The sequence below is a fragment of the Equus caballus genome, unplaced genomic scaffold (assembly GCF_041296265.1).
Source record: "Equus caballus isolate H_3958 breed thoroughbred unplaced genomic scaffold, TB-T2T haplotype2-0000437, whole genome shotgun sequence".
Classification (NCBI taxonomy): domain Eukaryota; kingdom Metazoa; phylum Chordata; class Mammalia; order Perissodactyla; family Equidae; genus Equus; species Equus caballus.
The window spans coordinates 3,174,627-3,201,444 of NW_027222394.1; the positions used below are offsets into that span (position 1 = coordinate 3,174,627).

Below are 26,818 nucleotides of genomic sequence, written 5' to 3' on the forward strand. Positions count from 1 at the left end.
AGACCTAGTGCAAGGCATATAGTAGTAAAACTGGCAAAAGTGAGTGAGAAAGAAAGAATACTCAGTGCAGCAAGGCAGAATAAACTAACCTACAAAGGAACTCCTATCAGACTTTCAGCAGATTTCTCTCTCCGCTCCAAACTACAACCAAAGAATTGGAAAAACTGAATTTCAACCAATAATCCTAATGACAAACAGAAAACTATAGCAACAATATGACGGAGGATGGAGAGGCTGGCACCATGCTTGGAGGACCTGGAACAGGGTAGGAGAGAACTTTGTTCCCTCCTCTAGAGACTAGGATCTCTGCTGCGGGTGAAGGAAGGAGTGGGAGAGGGGCTGCATGACCAGGGGATGAACCAGGACTACCGCCGCCGGTTCAGTGGAAACCCGCTGATGGGGGAAAGCTTCCGTGCATGGGGACCCCATGAAGGCTGGGCCCCGGGAGACCAGAGAATGAGAGCAGATGGGAAGCCAGATCGGCACATGAAAGAAAGTGCCCCTCCTCCCCGAACCCGTGCTGGGCGCTGCCATCTTGCCTGAAGGTGGAGAACTCAGAACACAGGACTTTCGACCACCGTCTAGTGGTGACAGGCTGTAAGTGCAACCGAATACTACCATCATGAGAAAAAACCAGTCCTCTATCATTCAGCAATTTATAAAAGCTCCAGACCAAAAGGAAAACAACAAAAACACAGGATTAAGTCCTGAGGACTTGGGAATACATTAACTAAGTGAAAATGAGTTCAGAGTAGCTATCATCAAAAAACTCAATGAGGTTGAGGGAAAAATAGAGAAACAAGTCAACAAGTTCTGGAGTTACTTCACAAAAGATATTGAAACTATAAAGAAGAATCAATCAGAAATGCTAGACATGAAAAATACAATGGACCAGATAAAACAGTATACGGATTCTCTGAATGCCTGTGGAGACACCATAGAGGAGCAAATTAGCATGCTCAAAGATAGACAGGCTGAATGGCTCCAGACAGAGAAAGAACTAAGGATTTAAAAGAAGCAGGAAAATATCAGAGAAATAGCAGATTCAATGAGGATAACGAATTTAAGAATAATTGGAATTCCTGAGAACGTGGAAAAGGAAAATAGAGCAGAAAGTGTGCTTAATGAAATTATAGAATAGAACTTCCCAAATCTAGGGATTGAGGGAGAAATGTGTGTGGAGGAAGCTTTCAGATCTCCTAGATTTGCCAATGTAAAGAGACCTAGTGCACGGCATATAGTAGTAAAAATGGCAAACATGAAAGACAAAGAAAGAATACTCAGGGCACCAAGACAGAAGAAAATAACCTACAGAGGAACTCCTATCAGACTTTCAGCAGATTTCTCTACAGAAACCTTACAAGCTAGGAGAGAATGGAGCGATGTATTCAAAGCTTTAAAAGATAAAAATCTTCAGCAAAGAATACTCTATGCAGCAAGAATATCCTTCAGATATGAGGGAGAAATTAAATCTTTTCCAGACAAACCAAAGTTAAGGGAATTTGTAACCAAAAGTCCTCCACTACAAGAAATCCTCAAGAAGGCTCTCATACCTGAAAAAAGAAAAAGGGGGAAAGGGGTCACAAACCACAGAGTAGGGAGACAGATAGATAGAACCAAAATAGGATAGCAAATATTCAACTATAGCATTAGGATAAAGGTAAGGAAACAACCAAAGCAAAGACGATCTTATCACTCTAACTACAAATTCATAACACGAGTTGGAATAAGAGGTGAAAATAATAATTTAGGAGGGGAAGAGCAAAGGGACTAAATCAGTCTAGGCCAAGTAAGTAAGAGACCACCAGAGAATAGACTGTATTATACATGAGCTTCTAAATACAAATTTCAGGGTAGCCACTAAAACAAACAGAACAGAGCCACAAAACGTAAATAAGGAAAAATCTAAGAAACCCAGCATAAGAAATTGCAGAAGTCAATTGGTAGGCTAAAACACACAGGACGAGAAACAAAGGTAATGCAGGAAAGCCAGATAATGAGTGAGAGAATGAGAGCATTAAGCCCGCATGCATCAATAATCACCCTCAATGTAACCGGATTGAACTCTCCAATAAAAAGATACAGAGTGGCAAGATGGATTAAAGAATAACCTCCAACAATTTGTTGCCTCCAGGAAACACACCTCAGCCCCAAAGACAAACACAGGCTCAGAGTGAAGGGGTGGAAGACAATACTTCAAGCTAATAGCAAGCAAAAGAAAGCAGGTGTTGCAGTACTTATATCAGGCAAAACGGATTTCAAAATAATGCAGGAAAAGAGAGACGCAGAGGGACAATATATAATGATCAAAGGGACACTTCATCAAGAAGAAATAACGCTTATAAATATCTATGCACCCAACACAGGAGCACCAAAGTTCATAAAGCAACTATTAACAAACCTAAAATAGGATATCAAAAATAACACAATAATAGTAGGGGACCTCAACACCCCACTCACAACCCCGGACAGATCATCCAGACAGAAAATCAACAAGGAAATGGTGGAATTAAACAAAAAGCTAAAACAGTTGGACTTAATAGACCTATATAGAACACTCCATCCAAAAACAGCAGAATATACATTCTTCTCAAGTGCACACAGAACATTTTGAAGGATAGACTATATGCTGTGAAACAAGGCAAGCCTGTATAAATTTTAAAAAATTGAAATACTAAGAAGCAACTTCCCCAATAATAATGCTATAAGGCTAGAAATTAATTACAAGAAAAAAGCTGAGAAAGGCACAAGAATGTGGAGACTAAACAATACGCTACTGAACAAGCAATGGATCATTGAAGAAATTAAAGAAGAAATTAAAAAAATACCTGGAAACAAATGAAAATGATAACATGCCATACCAGCTCACATGGGATACACCAAAAGCTGTATTAAGAGGAAAATTCATCACCATACAGGCACATCTTAACAAACAAGAAAAATCCCAAATAAGAAATCTTAAACTACACCTAACTGAATTAGAGAAAGAAGAACCAACAAAGCCCAAAGTCAGCAGGACAGAAATAATAAAAATCAGAGCAGAAATAAATGCTATTGAAATGAAAAAGGCAGTAGAAAGGATCAATGAAACAAAGAGCTTGTTCTTTGAGAAGATAAATAAAATTGGCAAACCCATAGCCAGACTTACAAAGAAAAAAAGGGAGAAAGCTCCAATAAACAAAATTAGAAATGAAAGAGGAGAAATAACAACAGACTCCGCAGAAGTACAATGGATTATAAGAGAATACTACAAAAAAGTATATGCCAACAAAATGGATAACCTAGAGAAAATGGATAAATTCTTGGACTCCTACAATATCCCAAAGCTCAGTCAAGAAGAAGCAGACAATTTGAACACACCAATCACTAGGAAAGAGATTGAAACAGCAATCAAAATCATCCCAAAGAATAAAACCCCAGGACCAGATGGCTTTCCTGGGGAATTCTACCAAACTTTAAGAGAGGATTTAATACTTATCCTTTTCAAGCTATTTCAAAGAGTTAGGGAGGATGGAACACTTCCTTACGCATTCTACAAGGCCAACCTCACACTGAAACCAAAGCCAGACAAGGACATCACGAAAAAAGAGAACTACAGGCCAATATCGCTGATGAACAAAGATGCAAAAATTCTCAACAAAATTTTGGCAAGCAGAATTTAGCAATTCATCAAAAGGATCATACATCATGAGCAGGTGGGATTCATACCAGGGACGGTTCAACATCTGCAAAGCAATCAACGTCATACACCACATCAACAAACTGAGGAATAAAAACCACATGATCATCTCAATAGATGCAGAGAAAGCATTTGACAAGATCCAACAGCCACTTATGATAAAAACTCTGAACAAAATGGGCATAGAAGGGAATGACCTCGACATAATGAAGGCCATCTATGATAAACCTACAGCCAACATCATACTCAATGGGCAAAAACTGAACACCAGCCCCTAAAATCAGGAATGTGACAAGGATGCCCTCTATCACCACTCTTATTTATCATAGTACTGGAGGTCCTGGCCAGAGCAATCAGGCAAGAAAATGGAATAAAAGGAATCCAAATAGGGAGGGAAGAAGTGAAAGTCTCGCTGTTTGCAGACGACATGATCTTATATATAGAAAACCCCAAAGAACCCATTGGAAAACTCTTAGAAGTAATGAACAACTACAGCAAAGTTGCTGCGTATAAAATCAATTTGCATAAATCAATAGCATTTCTATATTCTAATAATCAATTAATAGAAAAGGAACTCAAGAACACAATACCATCCACAATTGCTGCAAAAAGAATAAAATAGCTCAGAGTGAATTTAACCAAGGAAGTGAAAGACCTATACAATGAAAATTACAAGACCTTTCTGAGAGAATTGGATGACGACATAAGGAGGTGGAAAGACATTCCATGTACATGGATTGGAAGAATAAACATAGTTAAAATGTCTATTCTACCTAAAGCAATCTACAGGTTCAACACCATCCCAATCAGAATCTCAATGACATTCTTTACGGAAATAGGATGAAGAATCCTAAAATACACATGAGGCAACAAAAGACCCCAAGTTGCTAAAGCAATCCTGAGAAAAAAGAACAAAACGGGAGACATCACAATCCCTGACTTCAAAACATGCTACAAAGCTACAGGAATCAAACCGGCATGGTACTGGTAGAAAAACAGGTGCACAGATTAATGGAACAGCATTGAAAGCCCAGAAATAAAACCACACATTTATGGACAGCTAATCTTTGACACAGGATCTGAGGGCATACAATGGAGAAAAGAAAGTCTTTTCAACAAATGGTGTTGGGTAAAATGGCAAGTCACATGTAAAAGAATAAAAATTGACCATTCTTTTTCATCATTCACAAAAATAAACTGTAAATGGATCAAAGACCCAAAGGTAAGACCTGAAGCCATAAGACTTCTAGAACAAAATGTAGGCAGTACACTCTTTGACGTCAGTATTAAAAGGATCTTTTCGGACACCATGTCTTCTCGACAAGGGAAACTATAGAAAGAATAAAGAAATGGGACTTCATCAGACTAAAGAGCTTCTTCAAGGCAAGAGAAAACAGGATTGAAACAAAAAAACCAGCCACTAATTGGGAAAAAAATATTTGCAAGTCATATATCCAACAAATGATTAATCTCCATAATATATAAAGAACTCACACAACTTAACAACAACAAAAATACCCAATCAAAAAATGGACTGGAGACATGAACAGACATTTCTCCAAGGAGATATACCGATGGCCAATAGGCACCATGAAAAGATGTTCATCATCACTGATCATCAGGGAAATGCAAATCAAAACTGCACTAAGATATCACGTTACACCTATTAGAATGGCAAAAATAACCAAAACAAAAAGTACCAAATGTTGGAGAGGTTGCGGAGAAAAAGGACCCCTCCTACACTGCTGGAGGGAATGCAAACTGGTGCAGCCACTATGGAAAACAGTATGGAGATTCCTCAAAAAATTAAAAATAGAAATACAATATGACCCAGCCATCCCACTACTGGGTATCTATCCAAAGAGCTTGAAGTCAGCAATTCCAAAAGTCCCATGCACCCCTATGTTCATTGCAGCATTATTTACAATAGCCAAGACGTGGAAGTAACCTAAGTGCCCATCAACTGATGATTGGATAAAGAAGAAATGGTGTATATATATGTATGTATACACTCTATGTGTGTGTATATATATATGTGTGTGTGTGTGTGTGTGTGTATGTATGTATGTATGTATGTGTATATATATAGTGGAGTACTACTCAGCCTTAAGGAAGGATAAAGTTGTTCCATTCAAAACAGCGTGGATGGATCTTGAGGGAATTATGTTAAGTGAAATAAGCCAGATAGAGAAGGACAATCTCTGTATGACTCCACTCATATGAGGAATTTAAACGTGGACAAAGAGAACAGATTAGTGGCTACCAGGGGAAAGGGGGCTTGGGGGTACAAAGGGTAAAGGGGTGCACCTACAACATGACTGACAAACAATAATGTCCAACTGAAATTTCACAAGATTGTAAACTATCATAAACTAAATAAAAACTTAAAAAAAAAAAGCAGCTGGGAAAAAGGAGGCAATAGAAGACACCAAGAAGGGGTGAGCCATAGTTTATGGTGAAAAGGAGAGGAGTATCCTGGAAGCTGGACTGACTGTGTATTCAGGATTATGGTAGACACCTGAATACATAATGAGCAGGACATGGTCCCTGCCTCTGCTCCTGTTTTAATTTGCTCCATGGTTCAACTCTTCAGTTAATGGCACTACCTAGTCTATCATGCCTGAAAACTTGGAGTCATCTTTTATTGTCCTTCACACTCTCACATCTATTGGGTGAGCCACGTTTTACTGACAAAATATCATTTTAAATTATAGCATACTTAGTGGGAAAAGTACACGAGTCTTGAGTATCTACCTCAATGATTTTTTTTTTTAACAATCTAAACACACTATCATAACAACCCCCCAAATCAAGACATTCGCTATTCTGGCTCTCCAGAGGCCTCTATCGTGACCCTTTGCAGAATTTGCTCCCACCCAAGGTAACCACTACTCTGACTTCTATCGCTGTAGCTTAGTTTTGCCAGTTTTTGAGCTCAGGTAGATGGAATTATACTCTATGTACTCCTTTCTACCAGGCTCCTTTTATTAAACATCCTGTCTGAGATTCATTCATGTTGTTACAGGTAATTGGTTGGTTTTTATAAAGCTCTTTAGATCTGATTATTATTGCATAATGCATTAGTTTTGGTTATTGATAGCTGCGTAACATGCCTATCCAAACTTAGTGGAGTGAAACAACAACCATTGTATTAGTCGGATTCTGTGGGTTAGGAATTTGGTAGGGAGAAATTGCCGTGCTCTCTGATGGTTGGGGTCTAGAATCATTTAGAGGCTCTTTCACTCACATGGATGGTACCTTGGCTGGGATGTCTTGAAGACCAAAATCCTCTGGGATCGTTCACAAGGCCACCTACATTTCCTGTTTTGAAAAGTGGCAGTTTTATTTTTCCAGTGGTATATCTAAAATACAATTTCAATGGAGATGGAAACTTCTACTTGAAAGTTGCTCTACTTCTTTTCCACTTTTGGGACCCAGGTGACCTGTTCAGATAGTGTTCACCTATTGCTGATACAAAGGGTGTACTGGGGCTGGTGATCATATATGACCAGAGGAAACTTAATGTCGGTATCCAGATGCAGAGATTCCTTTGAGGAAGGGAGGAGGTTTAGGAAATGCTTGGTGAGCACAGTCTGTCTGGTATTGGATAAAATCTCAAGAATTTGGGGATGAACTCCTGCCTCCTCATCTTGGCCCCTGGTCTTGAGATACCAAGTATAAATGGACATGGTGTGCGTCAGGGCTTGTGTTGGTGGTCTATTTTCTTCAGTGCATATGGTTCATCTTCTGTTTAGGAACGAAGTCTTATCACCTGATCGCCAGCATAGCAGTTGCAATGAAGGTGGCTGTGCCCTGGTTGCAGATTCTCCATGAGGAGATTCTCCATGAGGCCTTAGCTCTTCACAGCTTGTTGGCTGGCTTCACTGAGCAAGCTTCCTGAGAGTGGCATGTCCTTGGAAGTCACATCACACCACTTCCACAGAGCAACACTTCTACTCTGTTGATTGAAGCAGGTTCATGCCTGCCTAGATTCAAGGGGAGGGAAGCTGAACCTCACATATTCATGGGATGTGTCTCAAAGAATTTGTGGCCAATTTTTAAAACCACCATGAACTAGATAGTGGAATTGATTTATCCATTCTACTGTAGATGGATATTTGAGTACTTTCTACTTTGGAGGAATAAGGAGAATGATGCTCTAATCATTCTTGCTCCTTCCTCTTGGTTGAAATGTTTAGATTTCAGTTGAGGACACATCTAAGAGTAGAATTGCTGGTCATGTTGTATGTGTGTCTCCAGCATTAACAGATAGATCCTGCCAAAAAGCTTTCCCAAGTGGCTGCATGAATTCCTACTCCTACCTGCAGTGTGTGAGCCTTCCAGTTGCTCTGCAGCCTCCCCTCCACTTGCTGCCCTCAGCTCAGCATTTCAAAACTGTTTTTAACCATTCTCTGGTTGTATAGAAGATCTCAGTGTGGTTGAATTGTCATTTCCCTTGTCCCTGCTGATTTTAGCACATTTGCATGTGCTTGTTGGCCGCTGGGACACTCTGTGTTGTGGAGTGCCTGTTGAAGTCTTTTGACCAGTTTTAAGCAATTGGTTTGTTTGGCTCCTTTCTTACTGTGATGCTGAAGATTTTCTGTATACTGCATGAGAATCCTTTGTTGAATATTCGAATTGGAACAATCTCTTCGCATCCTGTGATTTGCCAATTCCCTCTTGTAATATGTCTCATGATGAACTGAAAGTCTAAATTTTAATGAATCCAAGTTTACCAATCTTTTCTTTTATGGAGAGTGTGTGTATGTGTGCATTTGTGTGTCTTCTTTAAGAAGTTTTTGCTACCCTGTCATCCTGAAGATGTTTTCTTATGTTGTCTTCTAGAAGTTTCATTATTTTACCTTTCTCCTTTAGGTCAAAGTGTCCAGGAATTGAGTTTTGTGTATTGTGAGGGTAGGGCTCAAGGTTTCTTTTACGTCCACATGCTCATCTCTACGAGTAATAACAGGCAGCATTGGGACAGGTGGACACAAGCCTGGGAGTTAGGGGTCCTGTATTCTCAGCCTTAACCTCCCTTTAAAACACCCTGTGAACTTGAGCAGGTGATTTTCCCAGTTCTCCCTCCTCTCAGGCTCCCTCCTTCCTTCCTTTTTTCCTTCTATCCTTCCTTCCACACTCCCTCCCTCTATTCCTTCCTTCCTTCCATCTATCCATCCAAGCATCTGTCCAGATATCAATCTGTCCAACTGTCCTCCTGCCTGTTTGCCTGTTTTTCCTTCTTCTCTCCTTCCATCCTCTTTCCTCCCATCGCTCCAACTTCTCTTCCTTGTGTGTATTCTTCCTGCTTTCCTTTTGACCCTCCATTTGTCCACTCATCCTCTGTCCATCCAGGTATCCCCTCTGTCTGTGCCTCTACCTCTCTCTTTGTTCCGTCTCTCTCTTCAACCACACTCACTCTTTTGGGTTCATCTCCTTCATAAGCTTGCTCTTACCTCTACTCACACAATCCCTCCTCCTGTCACTCACATTTATGGCTCACCTGTGAGTGGTTGTCCTGGGACAGCCACTACTGAGTGCAGATGAGCCTGTGGGGCTTCACCCACTGTATGAGGGCTCTATCCCACCCTAACAAGAGCCCTTTCCACAGCTCCTGAGCCAGGAAGCAAGTTCCTGCCTACTTCCTCATCGCTTGAGCAACCAGAAGCCACCACAGACCTAGGGGACCCCTCTTCCTTCCCCAGAGTAGCTCTGCAGCCCCACACCTACACTGCCAAATTATCACTTGGGAGCTGGAAAGCCGAGGTGTGCAATTCTGGTTTTCGGGCAATCATGCCTATCACAAAGATTATACCAATAATCGAATCTGATGCAGCTCTCAGAGAGCCCCTGGTCTTATGAAATTCACAGAACATTCTAATCGAAGGTGGGATGTTTTGAGGAGAAGCACTGGCATTATTTGGGTGGGAAGAGCTTTGTGGAGGAAGTTTTGCCCAGGTGGGGTCTTTAAGAAGGAGTAGGCATTATATAGGGAAATAGGGTGTGTTTTGAGGAGCAATCCTCAAGTGCAGTGGGTGTTACTGGCAGGGGAGGAAGGAAGACATGAGTGATATACTGGCTTCAACTTGGATGAGCACAGAGGTGGGTGGTGGTTCCACTGGGAGCAAAAGCAACAGATGATAATGAATTCAGGACTCTGATCTGGTCTCAGGCCAGCTGTCAGTGATGGCCATCTCTCCCCATCTCTTCTTGCAAGCTATGGTGCACGAGCTGAAGGCCCTCACACTGAAGTTCAGCATCTCCAACCTCCAATATTCAACAGACGTGAGCAAGGGCTCAGCGACATTTAACTCCACTGAGAGAGTCCTGCAACACTGGATGAGACCCTGGTGCCCACAGCTCCTGGTAGGATGAGTACCAGCCAGCCGCTCCCCACCTGCTGTCTCTCCAGCTCCTCCTCCTCCTGCCTCCTCCCCTGCTTGGATCCTTGTTCAAGAAGAGCAGCCTAGGCCCTTTGTCCTTGGGTTGCAGAGTGATCTCCCTCAGGGAAGTCCCTTTTCTGAGCATTGAGAGTCACAAACGCTTTCAGAGACCACCCCAGTTTTCACTCTTCCCACTGACTGCCAATTTGCTCCTCCCTCCCTCTGGCCCCCATTATCAGAGGATTCAGGACATCTCTCTAGAGTCCCCGCATTCCTCTCTCCCCAGGCCTGCGGACGATGGGGCAGCCACCAGCGTGGAAGCTGTCTGCACCTACCACCCTGACCCCATGGCTCACAATGGAGAGTATGACAGAGACACCAGGTGACAGCAGCATTCCTGGGAGCTTAACCAGCTGACTCACCGTGTCACCCCGAGGGGCCTCTACTCCCTGCTCAGGGACAGCCTTTTTGTCAGTGGTGAGTGTTCATGCTGAGCTGGATTGACAGTGATCGTTACTTATGCCTGTTCTGCTTTATTTCCTCTCTAACAAGTCAGCCCAGGTTCTGATTTGGGGGACACAGAAACTGAATATGTAGAAAATTTCAATTTGCAAATGAAGACTGTGCTGTAAATGGATTTTTAGATCCCAATCATAAAAAATTCAACTATCTCTATCATAATTTTTATATAGATTGCCTGGCCAGATGATAATATGTTGGTTGTAATGGGTTTAAATATACTATTAAAATTAGTTTCACATGTTTATTTTTACTTTCTGAAATGTGGCTACTAAAAGAAGTTTAAATTCCATAAGATAGAGTGTCAATTCTACTGTTGCACAGCACTGTTCAAGCCATGAAAATAAAGCCCAGAGAAAGTGGTAAGGGACAATTTTTCCAAGGAAAGGAGTCAATCCAACCCACGCGGCAAGATGCAGAAAACAGTCTCATCACACACACACACACACACACACACACACACACACACACAGTCACAAAACAAAAGCAACATCATCATAGAGTTGCCCCACTACTTCTGAAGTAGCAAGAGATTGCACTCCTACATTGTCCTGAGTGGACGAACCTCAGGAAAGAAGCCAGAAGTCAAGAGAATTTACCAAACAGGAAGATATGAAACCAGAGAGTAAATGTCAGCATCTTATATGAGGTTCCCAGCGGTGGATTCTGTTAGTGATTCAATATGTTAGGGAGAATTTTGCTAGAAGGGTTGTAACAAAACTAACCTTTCCTTTCCTTTGTAGACATATACAAGTTATGTAAAGAATAACAGCTGTAGCCAACCAATGAAAAGATGATAGAACACGAATATCACTCTTCTAAATCACTCCTGGATTAGTCAGCCAGTCAGGGAACAGATGACAGTGGATTAAGTTGGAGCTTATTAGGCTGATTCTGACAATGACCATCCTATGAATTGTCTCCTGCCAGGACCTCTAAAACATGCTGCCCCTGCCACTCATTTGCCACCAAGGTCCACCAACCAGACCAGACCTTGCTGACCAATGCCCTGGCTGGGCCCCTTCTGAGCACACCTGGAAGACTCTCCCTAAGTCCCATTCTGTCACGGTGCTCTTCCACCTACAACCGGCCAGGGAGACATTCACTCCAAGGCTCACACTGTGTGTGCCCAGTTCTGGGGATGGCACTTCTCCCTCAAGTGAAGAAAAGGATCAGAGTGCAGAGCCTGTGGGCTGCAGCCAACAGGACAAGGCCTAAGGTTTGCTGCTAGAGAGAAGAGAACCTGTAGTGGGTGTGGGTGCCGGGGTGCAAGAAGCCCCCGTGATTTCTGGATAGAATCCCAGAATATGATGCAGGAGAGAGGAGGGATGCTTGGGTGTGATTCTGCTAGAGAATGTCCATAAGGAGGCAGATGTGCCATTGGAAATGCCTTCAACAGTGTTGTTCATTCTTCGATTCATCCTGTCTCAGGGAGTTCTGTCTACATCCATCCAGGCACTAGTCTCCCTTCTGGAGTAAAAAGATAGCATCAGAAGAATGTTTCCATTTCATTTATAATGGATAGGTACAGTGCTTGTAAGGTGCTAGGTGTTGCAAGCAGTTTTCAAACATTAACTCCTTTAATACTCTCCATGTCCTTACAAATTAGGTACACTTATCATTCTTGCCGACACCAGATGAGGAAACTGAGGCACTGATGAGGTGAGTAACTTGCCCGCTACCATATCTAGGAAGGGATTGAGCTGGAATTTGAACATAAGATATTGTCTTCATATGCTCTGCTCTTAAGCATGTTCTTTGCTCTCTAAGACTTCACACCATGAAGACGATGGCTCAGCATATCCATTTTCTTGTTACACCCAGTAGCCCCATTCTTTGATCTCTGTCTGAAAAAGATACTTTTTGCATCAAAACTGTTGCACATACACACCAAAATGACTTCTCCTCATGTCCCATGTCCTGGAAAATACATAGAGAACATTTCAAAGCCTTTCTTGCCCAGGCTGGGAGTGCTTCTGGGAAATCCCACTGTTCCTCTAAGAAGCCAACGGAAGGCTGGGAGCTGAGTCTCAGGGGAAAGGTGACCTCAGCCTTTACCATGGAATTACAGAATGGATGGGAGGCCTCAGCAGGAACTGACTTCAGGATTGGTGGTGTTTGAAGCTGGGCGCTAATTTTCTGGCTGTGGGTGTAGGGGCTGGTGCCGCATTCCAGGGAGAAGGGATGGCTCCCTGTGTTCTTAGAAGAAACAAGACCCAGGAAAGAGGTGAAATGACAGTTTCCATTCAGAATGGACTTGTGAGGGGAAACATTCAACCCAGAGGAGACAGTCATGTTCCTGAGGGCACCGGAAGAAGCTGCCTCTGCGTCTGCCAAGCAGAATGCCCTGCTTCATGGACTCACTTTATCCAAAAGAGACCAAGAAGGAGAAAATCATGAGATGACCGTGCAGATGTGAGATCTGTGACGTTGGAGACTGTGCCTGGGAGGCCCTGAAAGGCCTCAGAGGAGTAACATTTGCTGTGAGCAGAGTGACAGATGTGAGGCATGCCTGCCTGTGTCTGGGAACAGTTTGAGTGTCAGGGAGAAGCCACTGCTGGTGCAGAGACTCACAGGAAGAAAGGAGTCTGAGCAGAGAAGGTCAGAAAGCTGGCGGTGTGGCTGGAAGGATCCTGAGAAGAGAGAGGAGGGGAGATGGGGGTACGGCAGGGACGGGTGGCAGGACTGGCAGACTGCTTTTTCCTGTCACTCTCTGACGACGTTGCTCTAAGACCGTGCCCCTAGAAAGTACAAATCCTTAAGCTCTCACAAAGTGTGTGTGCCAGGAATGGGGCACGGCTTAGCTGGGTGCCTCTGCCTCAAGGTCTCTGTGAAGCTTGGGCTGCATCTCTATTGCGGCTCGACTCGGGGAGCATGTGCTCCCAAGTTCACTCACATGCATGTTGACAGGGTTTGTTTGGACGGAAAGCCTGAGTTCCTGCCTGTCTGTTGGCCGATCATTTCCTCCATTCTCTCCTATGGAGCCTCTACATAGGGAAATTGAACACATGTGCACTTGCTCCCCCAGTTCCAGAGATATAAGAGGCAGAGAGAGAGAGAGAGATGGAAACAGGAGGAGGGAAAGAGGGAGGGGGCTAAAGACAATGAGTAAGAAGGAAGGGCCAGGCTTTTTGTTCTTAACCCTGGGTTGTGTACCATCCCAACACCTTGGCTGCATTCTATTCAGAAGTCACTTCCTAATGACTGTTCGGTTCCACAAGGATGTGCACAGCAGGAGACAGTGAGCACCGGGAGCCGTGGTGGAGGCTGCCCTCCACATAGGCCAACATGAGGCACTTGGTTCTGACTCTAAGGGAAACAGGAGACCGTGGAATCATTCATGCCAGTGACTGGCAATCTCTGAATTTCCTCTAATTTCAACCCGTTAAAGCTGCAGATGTGTAAATGAGGCCCAGAGGGGCAGAGACTTGCTCAAGGCCCAAGAGCTGTGACACAGGCCTGTTTTGAGGGGTGCTCCACACGATAGCCCACCCCTTCTTGTCATTCTTTCATCTCTAAGTGTGTGCATCAGACACAAGTGAAACCAGACACCAGGTGTTGTCACTACTGTCTCTTCTGCAGCTGAGGACATCCTGAGGGAGCTATTTCTGGCCTCGTCCCTATCGTGCAGGTTGAAGGATTGAGGAGGCCTTGCGAGGCACAATGGTGTTTCCAGGACACAGAGCTTCTAGGGAAAGAGAGGCATGAACTCAGCTGAACTCAGCTTCCTCAAGCTGGAAACCTGGTTCCATCTCAAGGTCCTGTGTGAGGCTCTGTGCTGGCTATTTGTGTACAGTTCTGGTGATGACATGGGCAAGGAGGGTGAGTAGCCAAGATCCCAGAGGGGTTTTGGGTTGGTGTGATTGAAAGAAGAGGCCCGGGTAATGGAAGCTTGAGGAAGTGACCTCACTTCCTTGGTGACAGACCCTAACAGAACTTAGCACACTGGTCTCCAGGCGCCCGCATTCTAGACATAGCCTCCTATTGAGCTCACTTGAGTAGAGACACTGAAGAGAGCAGGATGCTCTGCTGTTGTCTCCCGACTTGTCGAGGCTGTGGCTTCAGGAAAGCCAAGAAACAGAGACTTTTCAGTTGCTACACACATTGGCTTGGCCCTCACCTGCACCACCCCTGGCCATTTGGCAGGAGGATCCCTCAGGTAACACAGGGCAGGCCAACCGCCTTAGGCCACAATGGGATCCCAACCCCACACCCCTCTGAGCCTCCTTGTGTGTCCCGGGGGAGTGGAGTGAGGGACGGCGGGGCTGAGGGGGCACTCATCCTAGGCAGGAGCCCTTTGCTGGGTGTTGGAAGCCTGGCAGTGCGTCGTGTTCCCAGCCTAGGTGTTGGCTAGCAGGATGGGAGAGTGGGTGCTGGGGACCAAGCTCCTCTACCCATAGGTTAGTCCCGAGCCATCCGGGTGTCATCTCATTCCCTCCCTGGCTGGAGTTCTACACAGACACTGCCGGGTACCTGATCCCTGCTGGGGTTTCCTCCTGTGGCCAAGTCGAGGCAGGTGCCTGAGACATCCCGGCCCGGCTCTCGGGCACTGTCTTTGCAGAGCTGCACGCAGGAGGCGGTCAAAGAGCTGGCAAATGGCTTCGGGTACTCCATCTCCCTGGACAGCGGCCAACTGCACCGCACCATCATCAATAACCAGGGCTGCTCTGAGGTGAGAGTGGGCACAGAGGGGTCTTCCCACCCAGGCCCCTGAGATGACCAGGGTAGGCCCAGAATCCAGCCTCAAACTGCCCATCTCCTGGGAGCCTAACAGGGCTGTCCCCCCTGAGTGTCCCACAGTCCCAAAGGAATCTGGACTTCTGCTCCTCCCCACCAGCTGCATAGGAGGATAGGAGGGCACTCGTTGCATTTTCCTAGGAAGATTAGAGAAAACGTTGTCACTTCCCACTAGGCCCTGAGTATCTTTGAATTTTGCCTTTTTTGGAACATGCAACCTCGATAACGAGGGTCTCCAAACTCCCTTTAATGTAAGAGAAATAACCATCAGCGTGTTTTGGAAGTCAAAGGGATTGTCAGAGTGTGTCACTGCCTTGTACACTGTTTCCAGACTGGGGCGGGGTGGGGTGGCCACATAACATTTCCCTCCAGGTTGGGGCCCAATGAAGCCTCAGGCAGTTAGAGGGGCTGGCCCTCAGCCCTCACTTTGGGCAGCTCTCAGTTCTGACCCACAGGACCTAGAGAAGCCACCTGGCGCACCTAAGCCTCTGTTCTCCTCTCTAGAGAGGGGGTGTCTGTTGAGGACTCACTGGGCTGGTGCTCTTCACAGAGGGAGGTCTGTTGTCCCTCAGTGAGCAAATGGCCTCGAGGGAGATCAATGTGGAATCCTTCGCACGCCCAAAGTCAGATTGTACTGTGAGAGCCCAGAACCTTGCTGAGTGTGGGAGCTCCTGTGTCTCCTGTCGCACATGTCTGGGAGGGGCTAGGAGTTCCTGGGTCAGCTGCAGACCTCGATAATGCTGGTGGTTCACAGTGGTGGCCCTGACCCTGTGTCCTCCTCATCCCACCCAGAGTGAAGATGAGTCCACTCTGTCTGTAACTGAGGCCTGCAGGATGCGTGCCCTCCAGGCAGGCATGATGCAGAGGCTCTCAGAGTCTGTGCTGCCAGCCTTCCCCAGCAGAGTCCTCTGCAGTGTCATCACCTCCCTCTACAGCTACTCAGGCTCCAGCACTTCCCACCAGGTCCTGGACCAGCTGTTTCCCAGGTGACTGCCTGCCTCCTCCTCAGCACAGTGGTGACTCTGCCCACTGCCAGCTGTGTGTCTTGCCTTGGGAATGTCACCACATCTCTCTGAGCCTGAGTTGGCTCCTCTGAAATGTGGGGTGAGAGAGGATGAACTTGCTAGGCTTCTCCCAGGGATGAATGGGATCAGCCATCCAGGTGCTTCCCTGGTGCCCGGCTCTGCAGAGAGGGTGGTGGGCCATGCTGTGGTTGCTGGTGGTGATTATTTCTCTGTCCCCCATGGAAAGTAGTCTTCACTTCACCTCTCCCTTCACTGGCTTGTGGCTTTTTGAGTTTGGAAAAGCACCTGGAGAGCACCCTGTCAAAGAGTTTGAGATGCCATCCAGCTGGTCCTGGTGCTTGTCCTTGGTGTAGCCACTTAGGGATCTCTAGGGTCACAGAGGGGCCACAGGCCCACTCAGACACCTGGGATGGTTCTGGTTGGAGGTCATTCAACAATGTCTATGAAGGACCTACTCTGAGCAGGACTTCTGGACACACTAAGGGTCACTCAGTGAATGAAGCAGACAGCCTCCCTGGTCCTCCCCTCTATTTTGAGAGTCAGACAGTCACACTTGACATCATTCACAGGTCCCATCTACCCGCCATCCCGGGTGATGACTTCATCCCCTTTGGGACACATGGAGGCAGCTTGGCCCATTGCGTGCGGGATGCTGGAGGACACGACCACCTCCCAAAGTGAGTGGTCTTTGGGACGAGAAGAAGGGCCTCCTGTCTCTAGCAAAAAGGGTGCGGGGCGAGGATGGAGGCTATGGCCATGTCAGGCCTGGGAGAACCCTGCATCTCACCCATCTTGTGATTCCCATGGGAGGGCTCAGTTCTGGTGGCTTCCACTCCAGCAGGACTGGACTCAAAGAGAGCTGTGCATGGGTCCCAGGCCCCTTGAGAATTGGAAGGGAGGCTGGGTTGCGTTGTCCCCTAGAGACCCACTCCCAGCAGAGTCCCAGCTCCTCCTGCCTCCCTTTCTCCACATCCACACCATGTGAGCACCACCGCCAGGTCCATAGTAGGAGGTGTGTGAGCAAGCTGCTCCCAAATCTGCTGGAGTCTTCATTCCAGTGGCCCACATACATGGAGGGCTTGAGTGGGCTGTGTCCAGACCCTTGGGGAGGAGAGTGTCGGTGGGAACAAGAGACTCTCACAGACTCTGTGTTCAGCCTGCTGGATGAGCAGGCCTGCCACAGCCAGGTCAGGCAGCCAGGGCTCAGGGCTGGGATGGGGCCCTCCTCTGGAGGGGGAGGGTCTGGCACAGGGGCGCAGATGCTAACAAGAGTGCCTTGGGAGGCTGGTGTTTAAGGAAAGGCCAGGCCACTGACTCTCTGGCCCATCAGCCTCCCCGCAGTGCTATCTATTTCCTGCTGGGAACCTGGCTGGGCCAAGGGCAGGATTGCAGGGAGCCCCTGCGGTTTCCCTCTTGGACCCTGCAGCTGGCCACTCTGCACGTCAGCTTTGGTGGCTCCCACGTGGAGGGCCATGCCTACCTTCTGCCAGGCCACCTGGAGCATCTCAAGGCCATTGAGGCCGAACGGAAAGGTGAGGGGACTGGAGTCTGGGAAGACTGTCTGTGTTGAGGTTCACGGGCTAGCGTTCCCTTAGAGGCAGTGGAGTCCTTTCTGTCTTTGGAAAGGCACAGAAACTGTCAGGTGTGTGCGTGAAACTTTCTCTTTATCCTGCTCCAGAGCCAGCTCCAAAGCTCCTGCCACTTCCAGAGCCAGAGCCAGTGCCAGCCCCCGGGCTGGAGCCAGCTGCACCTCCAGTCTCACCACGTGTGGTAGAGCTGGAGCCAGCAGCCCCTGAGTCGGCCACTCCAGGACCAGAGCAAGGGCCACCAGTAAAGGCAGCCCCAGAGCCCAGCTGCCCCTGGGCCATGACCACCGAGGACCAGCTGAGGGAGGAGAAGCCGAACATCTTGGACTTCCCTCCCCAGCTGGTGGCAGAGCAGATGACGAGGATGGCTGCGGTGAGCAGAGGAGCTCGCGGGGCGGGTGGCCCCTGCCTTCCCGGTGCCATGAGCCACCCCACACCTGCCATTCCCTGCTCAGGATTCCGATGATCTGGGTCCAAATCCCTGCTTCCTTCCTTATCAACACTGTGACCTGGGCAGATTTCTTTCTCCCCAAGCCTTCGCTGTCCCCTAGCGAACACGGGACAGTAGAGACAGACACTCAGCACCTGCTGTATAGGGTGGCTGTGCCGATGAATGAGGTGGGAGAGAGTGGAAGGTGGGCAGAGTCTGGCCCTTTGGTGGGGGATGGGCACTCACTGAAGTGCTGCCAGGTCCTTGGGTGGATCCCCCATCTGCGCAGGTGTCCCGGACAGCCTCAGCACTTATCAGGAAGGTGATGTGTATTGAGTCCAGTGGAGACAGTCAAACAAAGCTGGGGGTTGTCCCTGCCTCTGGGGGAATGTGCATGGGAATGGGGAGTGGGACTCGAGGGGCACTGGGATGGGTGGATGATGGCCCTTCTGGTGGGCATGTGTGGGCTGCCTTCTGGAGCTTGGAGGAAGTGAGACGGGGCTGGGAGCAAATGTCCCCTCCCTTCCCCACAGTCCTGAGTTCGGGGTCATCCTGGACTGGGTGCATTCAGTGGACACAGACAAAACCCAGGGACTCCCATAAGCCTCAGGCCAGATGCTCTGCTTCCTGAGCTCCAGTTCTGATCTCACCCTGCCTGGGCCTATGGGGGACTGTGGACGCTGAGCTGGGGTGTGGCAGGACCGGGTGACACTCCGCATCTTCTGCAGGAGCTGTTCAAGACGTTGGTGCCCGCCCACTGCCTCGGCTCCATCTGGTCTGAGTGTGACAACAGGAAACGCGAGTCCCTGGCACCCACCGTCCGTGACACTGTGATGCACGACAACACCATGGCCAATTGCATCCTCGTCACCTGCCTTGGGGATGCTAGCATGACAGCACAGGACAGGGCCAGGGTGGTTGAGCTGTGGATCAGGGTGGCTGAGGTAAGCCTTGGCACGCCCTGTCTGGATGCATGGGAATTGCCTCTTGTTTCTCAGCTCTCAGGATTGAAGTCTGGGGTCTTAGTCCCTGGACTGTCCCTTGACCCTCATGCCAGGGCCACGTTGACCTTGACTTGAGGTCCCAGTGGGGACAAACTCACTTCCTCTCTTGTGTTGAGCTACAAATCCTTGTGCCTGGCAGTGTTACTCATCGGGTGGCAGGTGTGCCCTCCCTGGCTTCCCTGGGCATGTGTGTCCTCCAGGACAGGAGAAGTCCGTGAGGTGACAGAAACCAGAGGCAGCAGAGCTTCAGCTCACCCTCACGGCTCCATCTCTCCGCTTCCCCAGGAGTGCCGAGGACTCGGGAACTTCTGTTCCCGCCACACAATCCTTTCTGCCCTGCAGAGCCCTGCCACTGCTTGTCTCCAAGACACCTGGGGACAAGTTTCCAGGTGGGTAGTGGGTAGACTGCTCTCCAGCCAAGCACCATGAGGGTGAGGTGGCCCAGGCAACCTCATTTGGGCCGGCATGTCCCCCAAAGTCAGCTGAGAACACCTGGGAGACAGCGAACACCGGGCGCAGGGACTGACCTGGGTGCTGGGTCTCTGAGTCTCTCAGGGCCCTTAGGCCAGCAGTTCCATCCCAGGGATTCATTTCCTTCCAGACCAGATCCTGGCTTGAGCCCAGGTGGAGATTGTCAGGTGTTTCCTTTGCAGCAACAGAAGCCTCTATGCAGCTGAAACCAACACTGTTCCAAGGAGATCTGTTTGGGACATCTGGGAATGGAGGCCCCAAGGGACAAGAGGAGAGGCCCCTCCACAGTCCCATGGGGACCTTAGAGCTCAGAGCACCCCAGCGAAATCCCTCATCCAGGCCCCAGGCAGTTTGGATCTGCTGGGTTCTCAAACAAATGGGACTTGCCTTCAAGCATCCCACAGTTTTTCTTTTTCTTTCTTTCTTTCTTTCTTTCTTTCTTTCTTTCTTTCTTTCTTTCTTTCTTTCTTTCTTTCTTTCTTCCTTTCTTCCTTTCTTCCTTTCTTCCTTTCTTCCTTTCTTTCTTTCTTTCTTTTCTTTCTTTCTTTTCTTTCCCCACCCCGCAGGGAGAGTTCTGGAACCTGGAAGAAGTGGGTCAGGAGATAGAAACGCATGAGCAGGGAGCTGCTAGTGCAGGTAACCTGGAGGCTGGAGATCTCGAAGGAGGCCAGAAGGAGAGGGGAGGGGAACATCCTGAGGGGATCCTAGGAGGTGAGGCTATGGCAAGGCTCAGCCCAGGCTGGGGGTCAGACAGCCCTGTGAGGGTGGGGCAGGCCGGGGCCACTCGGCCAGGTCCCCCAAGACTCCCTGCCCTCCCCCTCCCTGTCTGTTCAGCTGGGGTCTGGACGCACCCCTGGAGTCCAGAGGCCGGGGCCTTTGTCAGATTTGGAGCCAGGGGTGGGGTGAAGGTAGCGGGGACAGGGCCTGTAGCTGGCATGGGGAGCAGCCTCTCCCAGTGGGTCCTTGAGCCAGTCACTGCCCCTCTGGGGGCCTCCGTCTCCTCCTCTGGGAAGTGGAGGGAAAAGATCAGCGGTGCAGGCCTCCCAGCGGGGTGCTACCATCCAAGGGAGGACAGGAACGGGAGGAGATTTGTGCCGGCTCCTCCTCGAGAGGTGAGGGGAGAGCAGTGATGACACGCAGATGACTCTGAGTCCTCAGGAGACTCCTGGAAGCAGGTGACATTCTCCTCACACTTTTCAGCTGAGGAAAGAGGGCCAGGGAGGCCTGGGCAGGCCCAAGGTCACACAGGACTGATTCCTGGAGCTGGGACTGGTCTAGAATCAGAGCACCCTGCAGTTTGGAGCAGCAGAGGCAGGAGGGGACTGGAGCCGATGGCCAGGGTCTGAGATCAGGGGCCTTGGGGGGACATGTGGAGGGGAGTATGGGCACACTGACCCTGTCTTCGGCCCCAACAGGAGGCGACCTCCGTGTTAAAGACTGCAGAGAGGGCACGCCAGGGAGCCCAGGAGAGGCAGTGGCAGCAGGTGAGGGTGACTGTGGGGGAGGGGCCCAGGAGTCAGAGGAGAGGGGGCGCCTCCTCCCAGCTGGAGGCCTCCCTCAGAAGAGGGGCCTTCCACCTCAGGCAAATCTGCTGTGGCTGCCAAGCATGACGGGCCTGCAGTGGCAGTGAGCAGGAGGAGGCCTGGAAGGGCTGGCAGCAGGGCAGATTTGGGGTGGGGAAGGGCAGGGGCCACTGCCCCTGGGAGGCGCCAACAGCCATCCCTGTGACTTGACTGATGGAGTTTGGTGTTCCTGGAGGGGAGCGGGGGAGGGAATTTTGTGTGTTGCGGTGTCCCGAAGATCCTAGGCTGCTCTGTGTGGGGGCGTGGGGTGGGCAGGAGGCTGGGCTGAAGGGTTTCAGGGGAAAGTTCATGGGGGCACCTGAGAGCGGGAGCTCATCACCATGCCCATCCTGATGGCGGCACAGGCTGTCGTCCCCTCCCTGGTGACGTTCTTCGGTTCCCTGGAGCTGCTGGACGGTACAATGGAGGATTACGTGGAGGTGAGTGAGCCTGGAGGTGGGTCCAGGGGCTCAGGCTCCTGAGGGTGGGGAGGAGAGAGTCCTGTCCTGAGCCCTGAGCTCTCTGCATTTGGAAAAGGTCCTCTCAGCAGGGCCTCCAGCCTCGTGTGGGAGTTGGGGTGTCAGGCCCATCTCCCCAGTGGGTGATGCAGGCTCTGCATAAGCCACCGTCCAGGTTCCCTGGGCTTCTGAGGCTCAGAGCTGCCTGACTGTGTGGCCGCAGGAGGTGGTGTCTGAGCTGGACTCAGCCTCTCCCTCTGGCCCTGCCAGTGAGGGAAGAGAAGTCGGGCCCCTCCCAGTCAGGAAGCACATCAGAGGCTGAGCTGTCCCTTCCTGCCTGAGGCCTGAGTCTCCCCACGTGTCATCAGAGAGGGTTGGGTTACAAGGTCTCTTGCCTCAGTTGCTCTGTGCCCCCTGCTCTGGAGCCCAGAGACTGGCCCAGGTCCAAGTCTGGGCTCTGGATGGGCCTGCCCACTGGCAGTAGTGCAGCATTGCAAGAGGTGTGGACGGGGGCTAGTGCTGGCCAAGGGGGCTGTTTCTGATGGACTGCGGCTGTCTGCTTTCCAGGGCAATGTGCTCAACTGTCGGAAATGGAATGAAGTAAGCAGCTGTGGCCTCCCGGTGGGGAGGGTGGGGGTTGGAAATCAGAGACCCCCCAGCAGTGGGCAGGACCCCCTCTGGCCCAATCCCCAGGGTGGAACATTTATTTGCACAGTTCGATATACAGAGCTAGGGATCCTATGGCATTGGTCGGTGGGGGAAGGGCTGGCATCAAAGACTCCTTCCTGGAGGAGCTATTTTGAGCCAAGTGTGAGAGCAGGCAAGTCCTGACTGGAATCGCAGGGAGGGAGGGTTCCCAAGTGGGCAAAGGCCCCAGACTGGCCCCTTGCCCCCTTCCTCACCCCCTCCACGAGCCCTGCAGGGTCCCCCACTCAGGCCCTGTAGGCATCCTGTGCTTGCTCTGTCCTAGCAATTCAAACTGATGGACGAGATCGAGCTGCTCCAGGAGGCTGCAAATCTGTACACCGTGCAGCCCGACAAGCACTTTGGGGCCTGGTTCCAGGCCGTGGAGCCCCTGAGCGAGGAGGAGAGGTGAGTCGGGTCAGGAGTTGGGGGAGGGCAGGGCAGACTCTCTCTGCTGACCAGCTCCAGAGCCCATGTCCATGGCTCACTGGTCAGCCTCAGATCTGGTTGCATGGCGACCCCTGGGGCCCTTCGACTCCAGCTGCTGGCAGGCTCCAGGATGCACATGTGATGTGTGGCTCCTGAGAGCTCCCAGCTCTGCTCTGTCCTGTAGCTACAGCCTGTCTTGCCAGCTGGAGCCCCGATACCACTGGGTCAGAAAGATTCAACTCTTCTTCAAACACAAGAAGAACCGCTCAGGGCAGAGTGAGTGTCTAGACCGGCAGTGGCTGAATCCACGGGCTCAGGAAACATTCAGACTGAGTGTGGGCCTGGGGAGGCAGACAGCTGGCCCTGGGTTCCAGCTCCACTGCTGAGCAGTCCTGTCCTGGGCGGTTGCACTCACGTTCCTGGGATTGGTTTCCTCCTCTGTGAAATGGGTGACGCTAAATATCAGCCCCTGTGTCAGGGACAGATGGGGTGCTGTTGGCTGACTGAGCACTGAGCAAATGGCTGGAGCAGAGAGCGCAGTGGGGGCCGGGATGGGGTGTGCACTGTGGTTCCAAGGCAGGCCACTCAGGAAACGCCTCTCTTTCTCCAGACACCAGACCCCCAACCAAGGGCCCAGTGGTGGTGGTCGATGACCCTCCTGAGACCAGCTGAGCTACAGCGGGGACACAGCATTGACACTCAGGGTGCACATGGCCACCTCCCCTGATTCTGATGAGGAGAACTTTGTGATCCGTTTCTGGGGGTCCCCTGTTGGCCACGAGGGGAGGCACCAACCCCTCTTCTCCCTCCCCCCTTTTGCCCAGCACCTATTTCCCTATTTGGCGGGGCCATATTTTGTTGTCAATGGTAAATGCTCCGTTTGAGTATTATATTAAATTGTTGCTTCTTTCTAATCCTGGGAGTGGAGGTGTGAGTCTTTCGCTCGCAGCACTCATGGAAACCGGATCCAGAAACTCACATTCCTCCTCAAATTTAGAAATCTCCCAGAGTGAGCAGCTCAGTTTATGTGGAGAAGGGAGAAGTGCCAGTCCTCTCCCTGGCTACTGAACGACATGCCCAAGTCCCCCTCCTGCCGAGGACAGGATAATTGCAGTGTGGTTCACCCTGTCCAGGAGCAGAGATGGCCCCTCCGACCTCTTGGGACTAAGCGGTTGGAGGCGTTTTCTCAGCCAGAGCCACAACCACTAAGCTGGGCGTGTCTGTCAAACTAGCACGTGCCTGTCCCTAGCACACGTCCTGCCCAGGACAGTGGCTGCCTTTCGACACTCTGCCGGAAGAGGGAACATTTTCCCGGTTTCTCTTGCACACAGATTAGGACCTTGTTTTCTGATTCAGTCTCCGCAATGGCTTCAGCTCTAAGTGGGGAAAATACCATCAAAAGCTCAAAACGTGCACATGGAGAGGACGAGGCCAGAGGAAGGTCCTGTGGACATGGACCATGGGCAGGCAGGACTCTGCCTTCTCGGGCCCACTAGGGGCTCCCTGTTCACCTCTGACCTAGACTGGATCCCCCTGGGCTTCTGGTCCCTGACTCTGAATACCATTTCCTGCTTGTTGTCTATCCAAGGGGAAAGCTGTGGGATGCAGCTTTTAGGGCCTCAGCCAGGTCTCCCTCCAGAAACCTAGTGCTCCCAACAATCTGTTCCAGAAAATATCACCAGAGACAACACTTTCCAACTCATCTTATGAGGCCAGCAGTACCCTAAAAGCAAAACTAGAGTTTAAAACTAGGGAAAACTTGAGAACAACAAGTCTCAGAAATGAGCAGTTACCGTTTTCTATGAAATATTAGAAAACTGAAGCCAACAATGTAAAACAATCATACACCAGGACAAAGAGGAAATTTTTTCAGGTATGCAAGGTTGTATCAGCATTCCAAAATTAAATCAATGTGATCCACCCTGTCATAGGCTAAAGGAGAAATTTATACATATATGTCAGTTGGTATGTGGGGGAAGTCATCAGATAGTACATATTAGATATGTCAGGTTCTTTCTCTATCAATTGCACCTCATTAAAGCTCTTACAAAAATGAACCTAGATATAGAATTTACACTTTCACAAACTTTTAGTAAATGGAACAGAGACCTAAATGTAATGCAAAACAATGCAACTTCTAAAAAGATTATGCAACAAACTCTAAGTGGACTCGAATCTGGAATTATGTTATTAAGATACAAACTGAAAGTATAATCTCTGAAAAAAAACTGATGTTAGACTTTATTTATTATTTTGGTATGGAAGGTTGACCCTGAGCTAACAGCTGTGCCCATTTTCCTCTATTTGGACTGTGGGATGCTGTCACGGCATGGCTTGACAAGCTGTGTGTAGGTCTACACCCAGGATCAGAACCTGTGAACCCCAGGCTGCCGAAGTGGAGTGCGTGAACTTCACCACTGTGCCAGCGGGCTGGCCCCAAGTTAGACTTTATTAAATTAAAAACTCCTGCTTTGTGGAAGGCAAAATCGATGAGTCAAAAGACAAATTACAGACTGGCAGACGATATTCGCAAAACAGATATATGATAAAGAAACTATGTCCAAGATATAAGTAAAGAATTCTTAAAAGTCAACCATAACAAAAAAATAAACAACCTTATTGAAAAATGGGCAAAAGACCTGAATATATCCCTCACCAAAGAAGACATACAGATGGCAAACGATCCTGAGGACAGATGACCAACGCCACAGGTCATTCGGGAATTTCATATAAAACCTCAATGAGATACTTCTACACACCTATTAGAACTGATAAATGCAGGAAACTGGAGCCCGGTTCCGGTGTATCTGACAGTTGGTTCCATGGTGTCTGGCAGGTGGTTCCTGTGTGTCTGGCATATGGTTCCGGTACATTCGAAAGTTGGTTCTGGCATGTCCAGCAGGTTGCAACAGTGTGTCTGGGACCTGATTCCATCCTGTCCGGTTGATGCTTTCAGAGTGTCCTGGCTTTGTTTCCGGCATGTCTTGCAATTAGTTCCTGCATGTCCGGTGGGTGATTCTGGCGTGTCTGGCAGATTTTCCAGCCTTTTCCAGAAATTGGTACCGGCGTATCCAGGACCTGGTTCCGGTGTATCCGGCAGGTGATTTTGGTTTGTCCGGCAGGTTATTCTGGCGTGTTAGGATGGTGGTTCCAGCTTGTGTGGCAGGTGTTTGTGGCATGTCCGGCACCTGGTTCTGGCATATTTGGGAGGTGGTTTCAGTGTATCTGGTACTTGGTTCTGGGATATCCAACAGGTGGTTCCGAAGTGTGTGGCAGGTGGTTCCTGTGTGTCTGGCATGTGGTTCTGGTAGGTTCGGAAGATGGTTCCGGCCTGTCCGTTAGGTGCTTCCAGCATGTCTGGAAGTTGGTTCTGGCGTGTCAGACTCATGTTTCCAGTGTGTCTGGTGGGTGCTTACGGTGAGTCTGGTGGGTCATTATGGGATGTCTGTGTGGTGGTTCCAGAGTGTTTGGCGGGTGCTTTTGGCATGCCTGTCGGGTTTTTCCAGCATCTAAGGTGCCTGGTTCGAGCATATCCAGCAGGTGAGTTCTCAGCTTCCTAAAGAGCTGGAAGCAAGACAGTTTGTGGCTTGTCTCCCCTTGAGGGATGGAGGCAGTGCTTTGTGCTGTCCACCTCTCGAGCAATATAGGGCATGGTTGAGAGCAAATGGGCCTTTCTGACATAGGGGCTTTCTGACACTCTCTCCATGAGTGCACAAGGGCGGTTGGTTAAAAGCCTCTTGTCTCTATCCTCCTAAGCTTGTGGAATCACAATCATATGGGCCTTGGCCCCATTGCTTAAGGGGAAGATGTAGCCATTACCCCTGAGCCGGGTTGGCAAGAGGGAAATGTGGCAG

At 49.2% G+C, this 26,818-nt stretch overlaps 2 protein-coding genes across 7 annotated transcripts in view; both read left to right on the top strand.

The window, feature by feature from the left end:
* LOC138923000 (ral guanine nucleotide dissociation stimulator-like) overlaps positions 1-19,749 on the top strand; it is a 34,908-nt gene extending 15,159 nt beyond the window's left edge. For 3 of the 6 annotated variants that reach the window (XM_070259529.1, XM_070259530.1, XM_070259532.1), the window contains 11 exons: positions 9,894-10,042; positions 10,346-10,536; positions 12,188-12,240; positions 14,161-14,737; positions 15,140-15,250; positions 16,108-16,301; positions 16,910-17,017; positions 17,671-17,872; positions 18,019-18,299; positions 19,085-19,300; positions 19,646-19,749. In XM_070259529.1, the coding sequence (XP_070115630.1) occupies positions 14,600-14,737; positions 15,140-15,250; positions 16,108-16,301; positions 16,910-17,017; positions 17,671-17,872; positions 18,019-18,114 (849 nt within the window). In that variant the 5' untranslated portion in view covers positions 9,894-10,042; positions 10,346-10,536; positions 12,188-12,240; positions 14,161-14,599 and the 3' untranslated portion in view covers positions 18,115-18,299; positions 19,085-19,300; positions 19,646-19,749. Of the gene's footprint in view, positions 1-9,893; positions 10,043-10,345; positions 10,537-12,187; positions 12,241-14,160; positions 14,738-15,139; positions 15,251-16,107; positions 16,302-16,909; positions 17,018-17,670; positions 17,873-18,018; positions 19,301-19,645 lie in introns of those variants that run through there. The other 3 variants (XM_070259531.1, XM_070259534.1, XM_070259533.1) reach the window with 3 other exon arrangements.
* On the top strand, positions 19,646-23,878 carry LOC138923001 (ral guanine nucleotide dissociation stimulator-like). The gene is made up of 8 exons (XM_070259535.1): positions 19,646-19,749; positions 20,398-20,467; positions 21,247-21,315; positions 21,759-21,833; positions 22,419-22,451; positions 22,822-22,943; positions 23,149-23,240; positions 23,575-23,878. The coding sequence occupies exons 2-8, from the start codon at positions 20,444-20,446 to the stop codon at positions 23,634-23,636; spliced, it is 477 nt and encodes a 158-aa protein (XP_070115636.1). The 5' UTR covers positions 19,646-19,749; positions 20,398-20,443; the 3' UTR covers positions 23,637-23,878.
* The last annotated feature ends 2,940 nt before the right edge of the window (positions 23,879-26,818 follow it).